Source organism: Oncorhynchus kisutch, linkage group LG18 (genome assembly GCF_002021735.2).
Source record: "Oncorhynchus kisutch isolate 150728-3 linkage group LG18, Okis_V2, whole genome shotgun sequence".
NCBI classification, from domain to species: Eukaryota; Metazoa; Chordata; class Actinopteri; order Salmoniformes; family Salmonidae; genus Oncorhynchus; species Oncorhynchus kisutch.
Window position 1 is genome coordinate 25,503,329 of NC_034191.2, and position 20,294 is coordinate 25,523,622.

General features: G+C 45.6%; 1 protein-coding gene across 3 annotated transcripts in view; it reads right to left on the minus strand.

Annotated features, from left to right (window-relative positions):
- LOC109909172 (Down syndrome cell adhesion molecule homolog) overlaps nucleotides 1-20,294 on the minus strand; it is a 135,166-nt gene that overhangs the window by 26,201 nt on the left and 88,671 nt on the right. For 2 of the 3 annotated variants that reach the window (XM_031796261.1, XM_020508167.2), the window contains exons 4-15: nucleotides 19,416-19,562; nucleotides 18,940-19,218; nucleotides 18,444-18,719; nucleotides 15,976-16,272; nucleotides 14,524-14,796; nucleotides 11,388-11,666; nucleotides 11,018-11,137; nucleotides 8,690-8,869; nucleotides 1,171-1,367; nucleotides 847-943; nucleotides 484-612; nucleotides 151-318 (exon numbers count right to left, since the gene is read on the minus strand). In XM_031796261.1, coding sequence (XP_031652121.1) covers nucleotides 151-318; nucleotides 484-612; nucleotides 847-943; nucleotides 1,171-1,367; nucleotides 8,690-8,869; nucleotides 11,018-11,137; nucleotides 11,388-11,666; nucleotides 14,524-14,796; nucleotides 15,976-16,272; nucleotides 18,444-18,719; nucleotides 18,940-19,218; nucleotides 19,416-19,562 — 2,442 coding nt within the window. Of the gene's footprint in view, nucleotides 1-150; nucleotides 319-483; nucleotides 613-846; nucleotides 944-1,170; nucleotides 1,368-8,689; nucleotides 8,870-11,017; nucleotides 11,138-11,387; nucleotides 11,667-14,523; nucleotides 14,797-15,975; nucleotides 16,273-18,443; nucleotides 18,720-18,939; nucleotides 19,219-19,415; nucleotides 19,563-20,294 lie in introns of those variants that run through there. The other variant, XM_031796262.1, reaches the window with a different exon arrangement.

Genomic DNA, 20,294 nt, shown 5'->3' on the forward strand with positions numbered 1-20,294 from the left:
CCTTTACTGTATTCAAGAAAATATCATAATTGAAAACAACACGCATCCTTTGCTAAAAATCTGAAGACCAACAGAATATGTGTCAAACTGGTTTGGAACATAACTACATTATGTTTTGACCCAGTGAAGGACAGATCTGTGTGGGCCGACCTGCTTCGTCAGTGGTGATGGTGAGCTCGTTGCTAGTGTCGCTCTTGCCGATGTTGTTCTTGGCGAATATGCGGATGTTGTAGGTGGAGGAGGGGTGCAGCTCTATAATGGTGGCCTGGTTCAGCTGGGGGGACACATCTTTGGTTATCTGGGCTGAATTCCACGAGGCTAGGGGGGGCCAAACACAATGAACCTATTAGCATATCTGTATGACATGACAACCAACAACAAACAAGTTAGCTAATGCAAAAAAACGATTTAGTTATAACTATGTCATATGCAATTTCATGTGGATTTCTCACATTATTCCATAGGCCTTTGTGCCAGCCCTACCTGACTTGTTCTTGCACTCGATGTCATATCCTGTGATGGGGCTGTTTCCGTCAAAGCCCATGGTCCAGCGGAGGGCAATGGTCCGGTCTCTGACCTCTCGGATCTCCACCTCGGGAGGGTCCGGAGGTTCTAAAAGGGTTTAAAACCACACACACACACACACACACACACACACACAGATTAGATAGAGAGGTTTATCTGTTCACTTAGTTGACCTGACCAGGAGGAAACAAACTGCAGGCTCAAGTTAACTAAGGCCGAGAGATATTAGCTGATGTGGTCAGGAGAAACTTACAGTAGCAACAAAAAGGTACCACAATGGAGAAACAGCTTAAGAAGCAGGAGCTGAAGCCAGGAGTTTACCTTGTACTGTTAACTGAATGATCCCTCTGTCTTCACCATAGGAGTTGATGGCATGGCAGGAGAAGAATCCAGAATCTTCCCGAACAGTGGGCAAAATCTGAGGAGAGGTCAACATAGTTTTCAACCAGGCAACATCTCCATAATACACCAAAACAGTTTGGTATTCAACAGATCATAACCTCTGGTTATTTTATAGGCTACACAAAATGTCCAATGTCAATCACTGCAAGCACAAACACTACTACGATCATTCATGCTATATTGAGAACGTACTACACTAATAATACACATCACCCCCATTTGAGGTGGAGGCCTCAGGCGCACCTTCAGAGTGGAGATGACCTCGTCAGCCACCTCTTTGACCACGACGGTGTAGCGGCTGGTCTCTGGGTTGATGATGCGTTCCTCCTTTTCCCAGCGCACCATGATGGGCTTCTCCCCATGGGCCGTGCAGCTCATCTCTTTCTGCTGGCCCACCGTGGCCATGGTGGTGTTGGGGTACGACGTGATCATGGCCGGAACTGAGAGAGAGGGTGAGAGGAGAGAAAGCGAAAAAGGGAGAGAGTGAAGCAGAGGTTGGAACGTCTAACTTAACAGAGGCTCATACATTCTCCTTTAACTGTCCTCTGCCACCCTAAAGCCTAAAGGAGTACTCATTCCCAACATCACGGCTGAGAATAGTCAACTATGGAAAGTCATGAACTCCTATCTAGATCTCCCTGGTTCCCACAATGCATTGACCACTAATGGTTCAAAAACAGGCCTTCAGCAATCAAACAGACAACAACTGTTTACGTGTTGTTCCTGAGGTAGGGCGTCTCAGGCAGAGACAGAGACAGAGACAGAAACAGAGACAGAGACAGGGTGCTACAGAGCAGAGGAAAGCTGTGACTAGTCTGAACTCCCCGCGGTGTGTGTAGAGCTCGTCTGGCATTGCGGCACTACGACGCACCACGCTTATTAGCAGCGGTGCTGTGTGTGTGTGTGTGTGTGTCTGTGTGTGTGTGTATTTGGGGAAATACCCCAGTTCTGCTATAAACAGCTGCAGGTGTCCTCTACTACAGTACAGACACACAACACAGTCCTGTACTGTCTCACATAGGTTTGTGTAGATCACAGTTACATTGAAAACCTTGATGATATAACCTGCTGTACTGATATCTCATACAAATGCCGCACATACTGTATGTACAGTGCACTGTTGCTGATGTTTCAGAGAGGAATGGACTTCAAGGCAGACAAAATAATGTACTGTATATGAATGTGTAGGTACATACGGCATGTCTACTGTACGTGTTTAACAAGATCATATATACAGTACATCCTACTGACTAAGACAATGGGATACGTCTGGGGGCTGGTGCTCTAGCCATTCTCCTCCGTGTGTCTGTCTGTCTGTGTGTGTCTGTCTGTGTCTGTTAAAGGAGCTGTTTCTCCAGGAACTAAGTGGGTAGTACGAGCAGAGAGGACTCATGACAAGTCTCAGAAACACTGTCTGAGAGGATGTTCCCCTGCAGCAGTGTAACTGTGATCTCTCTCCTCTCTCTCCTATCCCACCAGGATGGCTATGATTTAATGATGAGAGCCCACTTTGATTATTCATACACAGCAGACAAGACTACTCCTCTGGCCCCACTGCTGTCTCACTACCCCTCCACACACACTCAGAACCTCGACCTCTCCTCTGTCTTCTACACACACAGTCACACACCAACACAGAACACACACACATCTACACAAGAAGGCAACACTCACACGGAACACACATACACACCCACACAAATTCTGAAAAACAGAGAAACACATGCAGCAAAAACAAGCCACACATAATCCCAGGTGACACACTCTCTCCATCTCCCTCGTTCTCTCTGCACCACCCCGTTTGAGGTTCACGGTGCAGAGGAGGGGTTTGTGTGTGTGTGTGTGTGTGTGTATGTGTGTGTATGTGTGTGTGTGTGTGTAGGAGGGGGTGTGGCTCCGCTAGCTGACAGCCCCTCTCTGACATGATTGAATGTGTCACACTAAGGTCTGCCAACATTTAAGCCTCATCTCTTATTCACTCTCAAACTACGCCAAAGAACGCTGATTTATTTTGCATGACAACTATGAATTTTAAGTGAGGCACATTAAAATATCCTCCTCAGCCTTCTCTAAATGTTATTGCTCCTTAACAGGGGTAGTTTCTCCGTACATCTGAGGCAGCAGGCAGCGCCGTGGCAGGCGGCGTCAGCAGGAGACCTGCCTGATGTTTTCCTACTCCTGGCCCCGCGAGACGGAGGGCATGCCTTGATGAGCGCTCCGCCTTTGAGGAGAGGAGGGAAGAGGGGGAGCTAGAGGAGGAGGGGGGGACGCAGAATAGAAGAAGAATCCTAATGCTGACGTACCTTTCAAACAACACAGGCATAGGATCTGCTATTGTCATCACACACGTGGCTCTGGTACAGAACCCAGCTCCTCCACTGTGTGATCAGCACAGTTCCACCTGATCAAATTTCAGGGAAATGTCTGTCTGCTCTGGCTGCTTGTTAAAGCTACAGAGACTGGCTGCTCTGTGCTGTGTGCTTCCACAGTGTCATACTCAGTTTGCTGTGACACTCCCAATACTGATCCAGTAAAGGCCTCAGGTGTCAAAGATGACATAGAACAAACAGGCAGCTCAAGGTGTTCTCCATCTTAAACCATCCTCACAACAACCTGAGACTTGTTAAAGAAGGTTGTGGGGACAACAAAAGGCTGCTCCCAGCCAGACTCCTCTCTCCTCCCTACATTCACAACACAACCCTCAGTAGCCCCCCAGGCTACCAGTATTCTTTTTGATGGCCCATAATTGCTTGGTTGATGTATATTTTTTAATATCCAGCGATGTAACAGAGCCTGGTAATAATGTGCAGGAGGGAGAGACAGAGAGAGGGAGGGAGAGACAGAGGGAGGGAGGGAGAGACAGAGAGAGGGAGGGAGAGACAGAGAGAGGGAGGGAGAGACAGAGAGAGGGAGGGAGAGACAGAGAGAGGGAGGGAGAGACAGAGAGAGAGCAAGAGAGAAAGAGAGAGCGAGAGGGGGGGGGGAGGTTTCTATTCCTATCTGTCTGTCAGGTCTGGCTGTGTGTCACTGGGCAGAGGGAGACTGAGGAGGAGGGAGACTGAGGAGGAGGTTTCTATTCCTATCTGTCTGTCAGGTCTGGCTGTGTGTCACTGGGCAGAGGGAGACTGAGGAGGAGGGACACTGAGGAGGAGGTTTCAAGTCCTATCTGTCTGTCAGGTCCCAGTCAGGTCTGGCTGTGTGTCACTGGGCAGAGGGAGACCGAGGAGGAGGGAGACTGAGGAGGAGGTTTCTATTCCTATCTGTCTGTCAGGTCTGGCTGTGTGTCACTGGGCAGAGGGAGACTGAGGAGGAGGGAGACTGAGGAGGAGGTTTCTATTCCTATCTGTCTGTCAGGTCTGGCTGTGTGTCACTGGGCAGAGGGAGACTGGGGAGGAGGGAGACTGAGGAGGAGGTTTCAATTCCTATCTGTCTGTCAGGTCCCAGTCAGGTCTGGCTGTGTGTCATTGGGCAGAGGGAGACTGAGGAGGAGGTTGCCATCTTGGATGGAGATGGACTACAACTGATTGAGTAAACAATCATCCAGTAGCATTATTAAAAGGTGTGAATTGCAATGATAGCCAGTCTTGAAATTGAACAGACCATTATAGAGTTACATTTTTTGACAAGAAATCCCCAAAACATTGGTATATCAAATAAAATGAAAACATCTTACTGTAGGATTTCTAGTTGGCTAGGGTGTACACACTTTGAGTAAAATGTGTTAGCTGCACAGCAGTAGTAAAAGCATCTGTTGTTTTATCTTTCTGATCTGAACCCTTTCTCTGTAAGAGAGGGACTGAAAATAAGGTAGAACACCACATGCAAATAACTGTTCCCCTGGGCCCTTACTTAGTCTGTCTCTAATTGAAGTATTGACGGGTTTAAATGAAGCAGAAACTCACTGAAGAGCTTCAACGGCCTGGGACACACACACGCATGTACACATGCACACATGCACACAGAATAGTTAGGGCAAACAGGCAGCAGAATAGTTAAGGCAAACAGGCAGCAGAATAGTTAAGGCAAACAGGCAGCAGAATAGTTAGGAGCAGACAGGCAGCAGAATAGTTAGGGCAGACAGGCAGCAGAATAGTTAGGGCAGACAGGCAGCAGAATAGTTAGGGCAGACAGGCAGCAGAATAGTTAGGGCAGACAGGCAGCAGAATAGTTAGGGCAGACAGGCAGCAGAATAGTTAGGGCAGACAGGCAGCAGAATAGTTAGGGCAGACAGGCAGCAGAATAGTTAGGGCAGACAGGCAGCAGAATAGTTAGGGCAGACAGGCAGCAGAATAGTTAGGGCAGACAGGCAGTAGAATAGTTAGGGCAGACAGGCAGCAGAATAGTTAGGGCAGACAGGCAGCAGAATAGTTAGGGCAGACAGGCAGCAGAATAGTTAGGGCAGACAGGCAGTAGAATAGTTAGGGCAGACAGGCAGCAGAATAGTTAGGACAGACAGGCAGCAGAATAGTTAGGGCAGACAGGCAGCAGAATAGTTAGGGCAGACAGGCAGTAGAATAGTTAGGGCAGACAGGCAGCAGAATAGTTAGGACAGACAGGCAGCAGTGCATACTGAGACACTAATGGTGTTCTTTTTCAATCCACTCAAGCGAATAAGTACACTTTTACAGAAAGCATCTTGAGTCTACGAGTGCACAGTTCAGGGTTTATAAGGCATGAAATGTGATATTTTGATGAGTGACAAGAGTACAGCTGTACCATCATGTAATGACTGAGCTTCCAACCCCCCAGTAGCATGATGGATACCACTAACAAAAGCCCCAAATACATCACAACTCTGGGCTTTCTGGATAATCAGAATGTTCTCATTTCTAAGATGTCAATCATCATTAAATTTAAATAGTCTTGAGAGATTTGAGTAAAACTAAACAGGAAATGAGAGTAGGCTATAGGAGAGAACGAGCAAGAATCTATAAAGTAGGGAATCTATACACCTCACTACACAGAGACACGCTCACAGTGGGTCCCCTTTACAATTAATATTACTGTAACACCCCTTACTGTAACAGCCCTAAATCTCCCTCCGTCTTCCTGATTAAGCTTTTGAAGGCTTATGGAATCTGGTGATAAGGAGCAGCTCTCAACCTAACTCCTCCATCCTGCATAGACCTATAGTACAGTACAATGTAGTCAGCTCACACATACACACACTGACAGTAGGCTATGAAACGCTATGAGACTGATACATTAAAAGCTAATCTCTTGCTCTCCCCTCCTCCCCCTGTACATTCCCAATGATATCGTGTGTCCTGGGGCGTGCTGGTCTCAGTGTCAGGGTGGAAGCTGATCTGGGGCTGAGGCTGGGGCGACGGCGCTGTGTGAGGATAATACGCTTCAACCCTCATTTTATCATCTCCTCTCCTCGCCGGGCATGCTGGGAAAGTAGGCCACCATGCCATGCAATGCCTCACTGGGCTATACCCCCCAAACACACACACACACACACACAATGAAATGCATATAGCCTATAATACACCCACACACAGAGATTTATACTACACACACACACTCCTCAGGCCGGCCCAGTGTTCTTCTTACAGGCCATACAGTACAGGGATGACAAGTTGAGTGGAGCCACTCTAATGCCCTGTTCTCCTGCACAATTACTCTCTCACATGTCAGGAGACAAATACCTCCTGGGAAAAGAAGGCAAAGAGGAGAGGAAGAGGCTTTCTTGTGACTGGAAGCGTCTTGCTGTTGTTGGGCCTGGCTATGGTGTACAGCCAACTGTTTGTCAGTGATAATTAGGCATTAACCAACTGCATAGCTACTGTTTATGGCATGCTGACCAATGACCTGGGTGGTAATGTAAAAAAAATAAAAAAAATAATAATGGTGCCCGGGCCCAGCCAGTTGCTGATTGGGTGTGTAAATGTGTTGTCTCACAGGTCCAGCCACTGCATGGCAACCACGGCCTCCAGTGAGCTAATGTACTGATGGAAACACAGAGTGCTACATAAGCACTTCCATGTTAGCCTCATTAACTATGACAAGCTCATACTGTACAGTACACTGGGTGGGGTAGGCCAGAGCATCGTAGCCATGCTGGCTAGCATACAGCCAATGTCTGTTGCATCCTCTCAGTGTCTTAGCCACACCATGATCAGAGACTGTTTGTTTAAATAGATGGTTCATGCTTGTTTGCACAAATCAGTGTAGAGTATATAAAACGCAATGGTATGGAATGAACCTAAACGTCTGTGCACGTCTGCGTGTATTGATGATGGGATGTGTGTTTATGGTTACTGATGTGTGTGAGAGTGTGTATTTATTTACATTATGTGAATCTGAATGGATGCATGATAGAGAAAATGTGTGCGCACGTGTGTGTGTAAATGAGGGCTTGTGTGTACTGTAGGAGCGCACGTGTGTGTTACCATCTTTGCGTGGGTTTGTGTGTGTCTGTTTGCATATTTGTGCAGCAGTCAATGCCAGGAGGGAGCTGCCTTTGGCTCTGACAGAGAGAGCAGCTTAGCGGGGGGTCTACTGCAACAGCTTGATAAGAACAGCAACAGAAAATAAGCTCTACTCACATCTGAGCACCATCAAATGAGAATAATTCCCCCATGCAGCGAAGCCAGACTAGCAGTGCCAGGAGACTGGTGACCAGGGTCATTAACTTCTTAGGGCTAGGCCCCTTTTTTCTCCACTTCCTGCCTGAATGAGTGGTTAGAGCGTTGGACTAGTAACTTCCTGCCTAGTGGTTAGAGCGTTGGACTAGTAACCGGAAGGTTGCAAGTTCAAACCCCCGAGCTGACAAGGTACAAATCTGTCGTTCTGCCCCTGAACAGGCAGTTAACCCACTGATTCAATGTACAGTTACTACAGTAGCCTAAGGGCCATCTGAGGAACCCTAAGGTCAATTGTTCAATGTCTAAACCTTTGAAATGACACAGCATCTAATGAGTGACCTTATGTCACTGAACTGTGTCCCAGTTCCTCTCCAAGTCCCACTGACATTAATGATGCTTAGCCTGGCCATGGCCCAGGACTTGGCTCTGTCTCGGGTTGGTTTTGTAACCAGCAAGTGATTAGTGATGCTACAGTTACATTAGACTGCTGCTGGTACTGATTAAAATAGACCTGGCAAGGCAGGCCCTCTCCCCCTTGTCGGTTAAACATGATGTCTACAAGGCTATAGGAGAACACTGTAATACAAATCAATATGCAGCCAGGGACAGGGCTAATACCAGAAGATAACATATAGGGTGGTCACATTTCTGTGACTTCAGGGAAATACAGATTGAGAGATGGCACACTGGTGACCTTATGAAGGTGCTATATGTCATTTTAAATCTGATGTAGGTGATGTAAGACAAGTAGGGCAACATAATCATTATCAGAGAAAGAGAGAGAGAGAGAGAGAGAGAATCAGAGAGGGGGAAAGAGTGAGATAGAGAAAGCAGGCCAGAGAACAAGAGAGCACAGTGGTGTAGTGGTGTAGTGCTCTGTCCCTCTCTTTTGCAATTGGCAGACTCCGCTTGAATGAAGAGTTCAGGGTGTAATGGACGGGACATAAGTCCTTAGCTGCTCACGCACACACACACCCACCCACCCAGGGCCAAAGGAACAGTGACTAAACTGTGGGATCAAGATTTTACCCTTATATTCCCCTCATTTGCTCTGACCCAAACTCACAGATGCGATACACACTTGTCATTTGATGCTTCACCCAACAATACCAAACAGAGTTAGTCTAATAAGGTAGTCAGAAAGAAACATTACATTGTTTTTGGAGTCTTACTTTTGATGGTGAGGTACATGGATTTGCTGACGTCAGCTCCCACGTCGTTGCTGACCTTACACAGGTAGTAGCCGCTGTCCTCCTCCAGCACGTGTTTGATGAGCAGAGAGCCGTTGACCAGCAGCTGGATACGGGAGCCAGAGTTCAGGGCGATAGGCTGGAACTGGGGAACCCCGTTACCTAGGGAAGAGACAGGAGGGACAGGGCCACGAGTCATGGATGATATAACCTGAGATCCACATTTTAAATGCATTTAGCACCTTGAAAAATTGTGTACATATTTGTAAAGGACGTGTAAGTCTACAACATACTCTAATCCTTAAACTGAAACATTGTATTTGGCATAAGCAATGTAAGGTTAACATGGGGATGGTGTGCTACAATTTCCCCTTACTAATTTAAATCCAAAGCTACTACTGTTTTTGTTTTTAATGCTCATGTTTTGGGTCAAGACTATTGACAGATGCGCATCCTTATTTGACTTGTACAGTGTGTGTAACGCTTTAGTGACAAAGCTTTAGGGATTTAAGGACAGTAAACATGTCTCTTAACACTGCCCCTAAACCTCAGCAGCTGCTGTGGAGGATGTAGCCACTAAAATGAGGTAATCGTTAAAGAGATAGTGCTCATGTTCAACACCAGAGCAGATTGCTGAGGAAGAAAACAACAAGACTGCAACTTGGCCTTGAAACAAGGAATCAGTCAATAAAATGCAGAGCAGTTTCCTTTACACAAAAAAGTACTCTTATTTTCCTTTGTTTTTCCTTGATTTTCTGTCTTTAAGCCAGGTTTGGTATCCTTCATGTGAACAACATTGAACATGTAAGCATGTACATTTACAAATCTACACATCAAAGACGGAACATTGTATTGTACATATATTTTGGGGTAAATACAACCTAATCTCCAAAGCATTGGTTTTGTCTTGGTGAAACACAAAGATTAGTATTAGTATATACATGCTTTTTGTAGGTCAAATATTCTTCATTTGTTGGGCATATCTCCCTGGTGGTGAGGTATTCCTCAGCATACTAGTATACAGCCTTATACTTTTCACATATTAGGGAACAAGGTATTTTCTATAATCATCCATGTTTCTGTTGGAGGTAATGTTGGACAGTTTCATTCAAAAAGGTCAAACTTCAGTACTGTAGGAAATGTTTAATACTGAAAATGTTCAGGTCAACGAGCTGCCTGGAAATGGAAATCCACTCAGAGCTGTAAGTGGTCTACCTATGTTAGAGCAACACATCCAGGCTCGCTCATAGAGTATTAAACATATGTCTGAACTGGGCCAGATATTAGCATGCGATAAAGTTCGCGTGTAAAGATAAGGACATTTAGTGAACTGTGGGTTTTGGTCCTTAATTAAAAATCCAGTCAAGTGCCTATGGTTAGCGAGGGGTCAAGTGGCAGTACTATTCCCACTCTGCTGCCTTGTAGACGAGAAGGGAGAGAGAGAGATAGCAAGAGAGGAGGACGTGCTCTTGAATGATGGATTTTGCATATCCAGAGGGAGCTAGCAGTTATGCTAATACCAGCTGACCTTTCCTTCTTCACTGTTCTATCTCTCTGTGGCTCTGCTCTGCTAGCACCTGACTGGGAGAATAAAAAGCATTATCCAGAACCACAACATACAGCAACACACGCACTTACAAATTAGGTGTACATCTCAGATAAAGGCCCCAGCCGAGGCTTCACTCTGCCATCGCCGTGGCGACAGACCAAGGTTCTGCCAGACATTTTTAATCAGACAGGAGGTCTAAGACATTGAGGAGCATCTCTCTCACATCAAACCCAATCTCCTCTCGGTCCCAGGGAGCCAAAGTCACAAACAAATCCCATCAAAGCCTGGCTGCTGTCTGTCTGGCCCTGTCTCCACGCCTTTGATGCCCCTCACACGGCCCCCACACCACCCAATTGGTTGGATTGGTTGTTGTCTCTCCATTGTGGGAAGCTTTCATCCCAGGTTATGGGCGAAGCAGCAAACACCTGGGTCCCCTCTTCAGCTATCCAGGTCAAGTGCTGTGGCACTTTGTTCACCTGCTCTCTCACACCTCACTGGTAGCTCCCCCACCTCACAACCGACAGTGGCTGTACACCTGCGACCTGTGACAGTGTGTGTGTACACCTGCAGTTGTTGAACCACATCATACACGGGCTGTGGACGAAACAGATGGAACCCATATGGCTTCAACTACTACTACCGTTAATCCCTCCAAAAGAGCTGCCGTTACATCCCCAAACAATGTCCATTAATACGTTTGTATAACCATTTAATTCATGCTACCGACAGTCTTCTGATGCTTGATTTACGTATCTGTTTACCTTTGGAGTGTTTCCATACAAGGGTGGGGCGTGGATAACCCTCAGCAGAGCAGTTGAGGGTCACAGTTTTGCCATAGATCCCATCCTGGTCTGTGGGCTGCACCACAAACTGAGGAGGAACTGGAGGAGCAGAGGGAACAACACACAAACTGACTTACTAGTACTTCTGAGACAGAAAGATAGTAGAAGAGAAAAAGAGAGCATTGGAGAGAAATCACAGTATAAAGACAGATGAGAAGCAACGGAGAGAGGAGCAGAGAAAGAAACAGAAACAGAGAGAGAAAGAAAGACAGTACGAGTCAGGGAGCGAGAGGAGGGAACCTAAGACAGAGGACAGAGACAGAGGAACAACGTGCTAGCCTCCTCTCACCCCTGACAATGAGCTGACTCTGGTGCTCAACGGCTGCAGCCTCGTTGCGTGCAATGCAGGTGTAGTTTCCGTTGTGGTCTGGGGACAGGTTGGAAATCCGCAGTGAGCTGGTGAACTCTATGTTGTCGATGGTAACCCCCAGACTGGCAGGGATTGGCCGCCCGTCCTTCTGCCATGTGATGTCCAGGGGCTGGTCACCTGACATTACCACGCAGGGGATGAAGACGCGTTGACCAATGGAGAACCGCTGGAATGCAAAGGGCTGGATGTACGGTGGAACTGGAGGGGAAGAGGGAGAGAGGTGACCATAACCACATTAGGCTGAGAGACAATACAAAGCCAACTGCTTTTTTCCGGAAAATGTGAAGTCCAAGATGGACAAAGGGAGCGTTGTTGGGGCTGTATTTCTGGACTTAAGGAAGGCTTTTGATACTGTTAACCATGAGATTCTCATCACAAAATTGTCCAAGTTCAACTTTTCCCCTGATGCCTTGAGATGGATGAAATTATACCTTGAAGGCAGAACTGTGTGTCAGAGTGAGCAATGAGCTGTCTCCCACTCTTAGCTATGATGTGGGCGTGCCCCAAGGGCCAATACGGGGCCCCTCCTGTTCAACATGTACATAAATGATCTGCCTTCTGTCTGTACTGGGTCTGAAGTTCAAATGTATGCAGATGATACAGTGATATATGTGCATGCAAAGAGCAAACAACAAGCTGCACAAGAACTCACTACTGTAATGGTCCAGGTTACAAAGTGGCTCAGTGACTCGTGTTTGCATCTCAATGTTAAAAAAACTGTTTGCATGTTCTTCACAAAGAGGGCAACAGATGCTACTGAGCCAGATGTCTATGTGTCAGGGGAGAAGCTCCAGGTGGTATCTGATTTTAAATATCTTGGCATCATACTTGATTCCAACCTCTCTTTTAAAAAGCATGTGAAAAATTCAACCAAGCTAATTTCCGATTTATAAGAAATTGTTTGACTACAGAGGTAGCAAAACTGTACTTCAAATCTATGATACTCCCCCACTTAACATACTGCTTGACTAGTTGGGCCCAAGCTTGCTGTACAACATTAAGACCTATTCAGTCAGTCTACAAACATGCTCTCAAAGTGCTTGATAGGAAGCCCAATAGCCATCATCACTGTTACATCCTCAGAAAACATGAGCTCCTGAGTTGGGAAAATCTTGTGCAATACACCGATGCATGTCTTGTATTCAAGATCCTATAAATGGCCTGGCTCCCCCTCCACTCAGTATTTTTGTTAAACAGAAAACCCAAACATATGGCAGCAGATCCACAAGGTCTGCCATGAGAGGTGACTGTATAGTTCCCTTAAGGAAAAGCACCTTTAGTAAATCCGCTTTCTCTGTGAGAGCTTCCCATGTCTGGAATACACTGTCATCAGACACACATAACTACACCACATATCACACTTTCACAAAATGCTTGAAGACATGGCTAAAGGTCAATCAGATTTGTGAACTTGGTCCCTAGCTGTGTGTTGCCGCTTTCCATGTCTGTTGTCTGTAACTTGTGAGGTGTGGAAACACTTTGTTGCTTTTATGAATTTTGTCTTGCTGCTTTTTGTTCTATGTTGCTCTGTCTGTATGCTACGTCTTGCTTGTCCTATGTTGCTCTGTCTGTATGCTACGTCTTGCTTGTCCTATGTTGCTCTGTCTGTATGCTATGTCTTGCTTGTCCTATGTTGCCATTGTCTATATTGTAATTGTTTTTAATAACCTGCCCAGGGACTGCGGTTGAAAATTAGCCGGCTGGCTAAAACTGGCACTTTTACTGAAACGTTGATTAATGTGCACTGTCCCTGTAAAAATAAAATAAACTCAAACTCAAACTATACCGGTACAATCTCCTGTGTGTCATACTTCAATATTCTATCAATCCCTTTGGTCATTGGAAATCGTTGAATAGACTCTGAACTCAGAAGGACTGAGAGTGAATCATCACGTAATTCCACCTTAGTCATTCCTCCAGTCTAGCCGAACATTCTGTACTCTGAGTCGGAGCAAACAGTACCAAGAACAGGTGTACTATTCCATAAACACTTGAAGGGGTGATTCTGTATTTTGGTGACTCATCCCACATCAGTCTGTCTAGAAACGACCCTCAAGAAGGGAGAAAACAACATGTTATACAAATGAATGAAGAATCAGGCCCCATGCTAGACTACATAACGACCTAGATGTGAGATCCTGCTCAGTAAGTCCACTGTGGCACCTTCTCAGGGGACTCTCCAGCCATCTCGCAAGTCAGCTGCATTTGAGAATCAATGAGTTAAAATAACACTGAAATAAGCAGCACTTGAGCACTGATTTAATTCACAACAAAGTAGTGATAATGGACTCCTGGGATCTCCCCAGCCGCTTTCAGAATTTGAAGCTTGAGCAGAGCAAATTAACTAAGATACTTGTAGCGGGGAAGTGTTGCTTTATATCATGTGGTCCCCCTTTCCCCCGCCCCACCCCAGCCTCATCTCCTGGAAATGTTTTAAGCAGTGGCTGCATCATTCATGACATGGATATGAGGCATGGGGAATCACTCGTTAACATTCCCATTACGTATTCTGGGTCTCTGGTAATCAAGCTCAATCACTACTGTATGTGCAGTCATACTAATGACTCTAGTTTAGTCTCACATACCAAAGAAGCAGTGGTCATAGCAGTGGTGAATGTCAGGCATTTTTTCTGTAGCTTATGATGTCTCTGGCCAATGGGAGTATGACCTTCGAGGTCACTTCCTATCTCTGCCTACAGCATTGCCATGTTCTACTGTCCACACTCTCATACCTCTTAGAATGCTTATGTAGCACATGGTGATGTGTGTAACCTACTCCTCAGCCTGAAGTGTCCCCACTTGCGCCAGTGAGTAGCTAGTTTTTCACGTGGTGCCGACTGGTAAGATGCTTCAGTAGGGTGGTCATGTGTGCTAGCAAGACAGAGGTACCAAGTTTGTGCCGGGTATGGGTTGAATCGAGAGGAAGTGGTATTCGCTAAGAAAGCAGTGTGACTTCCTTTACACTTTCCAAATTGTGGTATGCTAGTGTGGATATTAGAAAAAAATACCTTATTTACTGTGTACTGTCACAGTGCATGAGTCAGGCTCTTCCTACCTTTGACATTGAGATGGACGCTCTGATTGGTCTCTTGATGAGGTTTGACCAATACCCTGCAGTTGTACTCTCCCTGGTCCAGCTCCTGCACGTTGGACAGCTTCAGAGTGCCGTTGTTCTCGAAGGCCCGCTGCCGGTGGTTAAAGGGGAGCAGGTGGGAGTTCTTATACCACTTGATGGAATAGTATGGGTAGCCAATGACGCGACAGTGGACGTACGCGTCCCGCCCTGCGATGGCTGTGATGTTTTTCATTGGACGGATGCTGGCAGCCCCTAAAAATACAGAGAGGGAGAGAGAGCTCTCTATAAACACATTTATGGGTGAGAGGATTGTGAAATGACAGTCAGCAACATCAAGCCGTATGTATTGACAGCACACCCAAATGTGTTTGTTTTTACCACAGGACCTCATGGTAGACTCTGAAGAGAGGGCTGTGAAATCAGGACCAAATTAGACAAGGACAAGGTAGGGTTGGCTGACAGCTGAAAGACAGAACATTTTAGTGGACAATATTCACTGTATGAGTTATCTGCATTACAAATCCAAGAGCCACTTGAAACTAACTGTCTCGTTGAATAAATAAACTATACATTCAACAACAAAAAAGTAAGTAAGAAACTAACCAAGGAAACAAAAGAGAGAGAGAACTATAATCCCTTTAACAGTCTTAAGATAAAAACACCACCAGCATAAAAACATGCAGTACAGCGTTTACCAGTATACACCACACTGGGCTGAAAACCTGCCTGTCAGTAAGGCCTACAAATAAAATACATTGGTCAAATGTGTTCAAACATCTACACATGGAACAGCAGTGTAAATCAGCTGAAGGGAATCATCTCTGCAACATCTCTGCATCTGTGTAGAGGATCAGATTACTATTAAAGACAGGAAGAGAGGTATTATAGCAAGCAGAACGTCCCTGTCCAACAAATGAGACACAATCAATAGAACAGACATGTTATGGATGGATCACACATACACAAACGCACACTGACAAAACATGATTGGTTGTGACCTGGCATTGTCTTTGACAGTATGAGGGACTGACATGCAAACAGGCCAACAACATATGGGTGACTAGAAATAGCAGTGTTAGAATAGAAAAAGCTATAGAGCTGGAGTATCACAATCATACAAAGAGGGGCAATGTGACAAGAGAAATTCACAAGGGGATAAAAAATGTTTTTTTTTTTAAACATGTAGGAAATTAGGAGAAACTAAACAATGGAGTCCAAAGCTGAAACTGAAACTGAGGAAAAAAAGGAAGAAAGAAATAAAGAAAGAAAGAAAATGAGCTCAAATAAAAAGGTTAGGAATATGTAGGCACTTAGCAAAGGAGGGAGAATAGAACAAAAACCTAAAAGAAACAGGCATTTAACTTGGAAACCAAACAAAAATGAGTTAGGTGTATGCTTTTGTTGTTTTGGAGGAGCTGATCTGACAAGCACCTCTTACGTTTATTCGAGCCTGGTGGTAGACCGCCCCGGCCGAGTTCCTGCAGGTGCAGCGGTACACCCCTCCGTCCACCTCCTTGGTGTGGGTGATGTTCAGCTGGCTGACCACGTGGCCCTCGTGGGTCTCGTAGTGGCCAGGGTGGTGGTGACTGTCCTTGATGACCGGGTCGTCGTCCAGGTTCCAGGTGCAGGAGGGAGGGGGAGTGCCTTTGACGTTACACACCAAGAAGACCGGCTCGTTGGGGTTGACCACCTTCTCACTGAAGGAGGACAGAATCTTCGGAGTGCCGTCTGAAAGGGGAGAGAGAGGGGGAGACCATGGGTAATGGTTAATATGACTACAACAAGAGGCTTGGACAGAAAAACCTGACAAATCTCTGCATCATGTACTGTATGAACATTGTAAACGTATTCTATACTGACATTAGTCAGCTAAGGTATCGCTCACATAAAACAATTCAAATAATTCCTTACAAGTGTGAAAATAATGTGCAACACAAAACCAAGAACAATTCTTAATGATAGAAAACAGCCCTATTTTAGAGTGGCCTGCTGTTGCTCTCTGATAACCCTAGCATGTTCTACATCATTATAGATCATCAATATCCTCCTTATACAGTTCCGTGGCCATGCGAGACAGTTGCCCAAGCAACCAGGCTCAGTTTAAAGCTGACTGGGGTAGTAACCCTAATAACAGTTGCTGTTCTGCAGGAGCACAACACTGGCCCTGTATCGATCCAGGGCCAAAATCCCTTTCTGCTAAATCACTGCTGCTGCAACTACACATACAGTACCAGTCAAAAGCTTGGACACACCTACTCATTCAAGGGTTTTTCTTTATTTCTACTATTTTCTACATTGTAGAAAAATGGCGAAGACATCAAAACTATGAAATAACACATATGGAATCATGTAGTAACCAAAAAAGTGTTAAACAAATCAAAATGTATTTTATATTTTATATTCCTCAAAGTAGCCACCCTTTGCCTTGATGACAACTTTGCACACTCTTGGCATTCTCTCAACCAGCTTCACCTGGAATGCTTTTCCAACAGTCTTGAAGGAGTTCCCACATATGCTGAGCAATTGTTGGCTGCTTTTCCTTCAGTCTGCGGTCCAACTCATCCCAAACCATCTCAATTGGGTTGAGGTTGGGTGATTGTGGAGGCCAGGTCATCTGACGCAGCACTCCACCACTCTCCTTCTTGGTCAAATAGCCCTTACACAGCCTGGAGATGTGCTGGGTCATTGTCCTGTTGAAAAACAAATGATAGTCCCACTAAGCGCAAACCAGATCAGGATGGCGTATCGCTGCAGAATTCTGTGGTAGCCATGCTGGTTAAGTGTGCCTTGAATTATAAATAAATCACAGACAGTGTCACCAGCAAAGCACCCCCACACCATCACACCTCCTCCTCCATGCTTCACGGTGGGAACCACACATGTGGAGATCATCCGTTCAACTACTCTGTGTCTCACAAAGACACAGCCATTGGAACCAAAAATCTCAAATTTGGACTCATCAGACCAAAGGACAGATTTCCACCGGTCTAATGTCTATTGCTTGTGTTTCTTGACCCAAGCAAGTCTCTTCTTCTTATTGGTGTCCTTTAGTAGTGGTCTCTTTGCAGCAATTCTACCATGAAGGCCTGATTCACGTAGTCTCCTCTGAACAGTTTATGTTGAGATGTTTCTGTTACTTGAACTCTGTGAAGCTTTTATTTGGGCTGCAATTTATGAGGCTGGTAACTCTAGTGAACGTATCCTCTGCAGCAGAGGTAACTCTGGTTCTTCCTTCCTGTGGCTGTCCTCATGAGAGCCAGTTTCATCAAATTTTCCGGATTGACTGACCTTCATGTCTTAAAGTAATAGAGTGTAATTTCTCTTTGCTTATTTGAACTGTTCTTGCCATAATATGGACTTGGACTTTTACCAAATAGGGCTATCTTCTGTATACCATCCCTACCTTGTCACAACACAACTGATTGGCTCAAACGCATTAAGAAGGAAATTCCACAAATGAATAAGGCACACCTGTTATTTGAAATGCATTCCAGGTGACTACCTCATGAAGCTAGTTGAGAGAATGCCAAGAGTGTGCAAAGCTGTCATCAAGGCAAAGGGTGGCTACATTACTACATGATTCCATATGTGTTATTTCATAGTTTTGATGCCTTCACTATTATTCTACAATGTAGAAAATAGTCAAACTAAAGATAAAACCGGGAAAGAGTAGGTGTGACTAAATGTTTGACTGGTACAGTACATGGACACAAAACATACACACAACATAAAACCGTAACCACCCATGCCATAGTCAACTTCCAAGCAGTACAGTACACATGAAGAAAGAAAACACATGGTTGTATATTTTAACTACTGTCTTATTATAAGAACACCAATATATCAAATAACTGCCATAGTAGCATTGATCTTTATAAGAAACCTGTACTGTATCTCACCCTCCAAAATGACCTGAACAAAATCCTGAGCAGACATTTTGTTCTTCCTGGCGAAACATTGGTAGGCCCCGCCATCGCTCTTGGCCATGCCCTCCATGATCAGGTTCTCCCTGCTGATGCCTGTGATCCGCACGTTGTTGCCAGGGTAGATGATCTCTCCGTTACGATACCACGACAGCTCATACTCATCAGAGCCACTGACACTGCAATGCAAGGACACCTTACTACCCACGCTGCCCTTCACCTTTCGTGGGCTGACCACCGCCTTCAGGGGCTCTGGACACCAGAGAAAACACAGAACACACATCAAAAACCACAAACCAAACTAGTGGCCTATGACATTCTTATACCGTGACACAACTATTTTGTTGTGAGAACATTATCAAAGAAATAGATCAACAAAGTGACAGGGCTAGAGCAGCTAATGCAGAGACATCATGGCACCCAGGCTGGGATAGCTCCTGATGTGTGAGTGTGATGTGGTGTTTGGACTCACGCTTGACCAAAAGCCGGCCCACCACCTCAGCGTTGCCATAGCTGTTCCACACTTCACACACGTAGGTGCCAGAGTCAGTGGGCTGGGCGCTCTCTATCAGCAGGCCCGTGACACTCTGGCGGAAACGTGTGTCGGGCTCCAGGGGGCTGTTGTCCTTCAGCCAGCGGTACTTGGGCATGGGATGGCCTGACGCCTTACAGGGCAGTTCCACCCGATGGGACGCCATGACCTCCCGACGGTCAAAGCCATCCAGAATCCCCGGCTCTGAGTTGGTGGGATCTTATGAGAGATAAGAGAGAGAAGTTGTTATGATAAGAATAGAGAGTGTTACGATAGCATTCACTGTATTGTGGACTTTGCAGTGTATGAAGATGCAGAGTTTTCTGATGTATTACTGCAACATGGTGTACTGTACAGATATCTAGATGTTTCTGGGGTACCGTTATATTTAGGTATTTAGGGCAGCACAGACTGACCTGACACAAAAAGCCGGGCGCTGTTGCTTTGCCTGGTCTCGCCCGTGTAGCGATGCCGTGTGGTGCAGCGGTAGTTATACAATCCATCCTCATTCTGGACGTCCAGAATATACAAGGCTCCTGTGGTTGTGATGAGAAATCTAGGTCCTGGAAGAGAAAAAGAGAGAGAAAGAAAGGAGGGATTATTCACATAAAAATTACAGGAGCCAATCAGCTCATAGGAAGCTACTGTAGTACGCCATCCAGCTGGAAAAGACACCCGGTCCCGCATAATCCATGGCATTCACAAACAGTACTGAATTATCTAGATAAGTTATATTATACATATCCTTAAACATTTCATACCAAGACCTTTTACCTGAGATAACCTTTACATTTGGCCTCTGCCCTCCCTAGCTCCAGCAATCTATTTGGTCTAAACCTCTGCTACAGCAACCAAATCCTCTTTGGGTGTCACTAGCAGTTCAGTCTGTGCAATAATATTATGTTAATTCTGGGGATCAAACCCGACTGAGTGGGGTTGTCAACATCCATAAGGAATGATACCTTCCTCTCGCAATCATATGCATGCGTTATCCCCAGGAGAGCAGATTGATGTCAAAACTGATCGAAAAAGCAATTTACAGGAGATTGTCTTCACTGTGCTGTGGCAAGCATGCTAAGACAGAGACAGCTTAGTGAGCATTTAGGCCCCAAGGAACACCAGCCAGGGGCAGCTTCAGTTAAAACCAGCTACAGTAGCAGGGCTGTGCCTTGTCTCTGACAATGAGGAAGGTGTCTTTAGATAAAGCCTGATCAAAATGGATTGTAAAACGTCATGCACCATTCTGGCCTGAAATCTACAGAGAATCAATGACAAGTATCAATTGGTAAAAAATA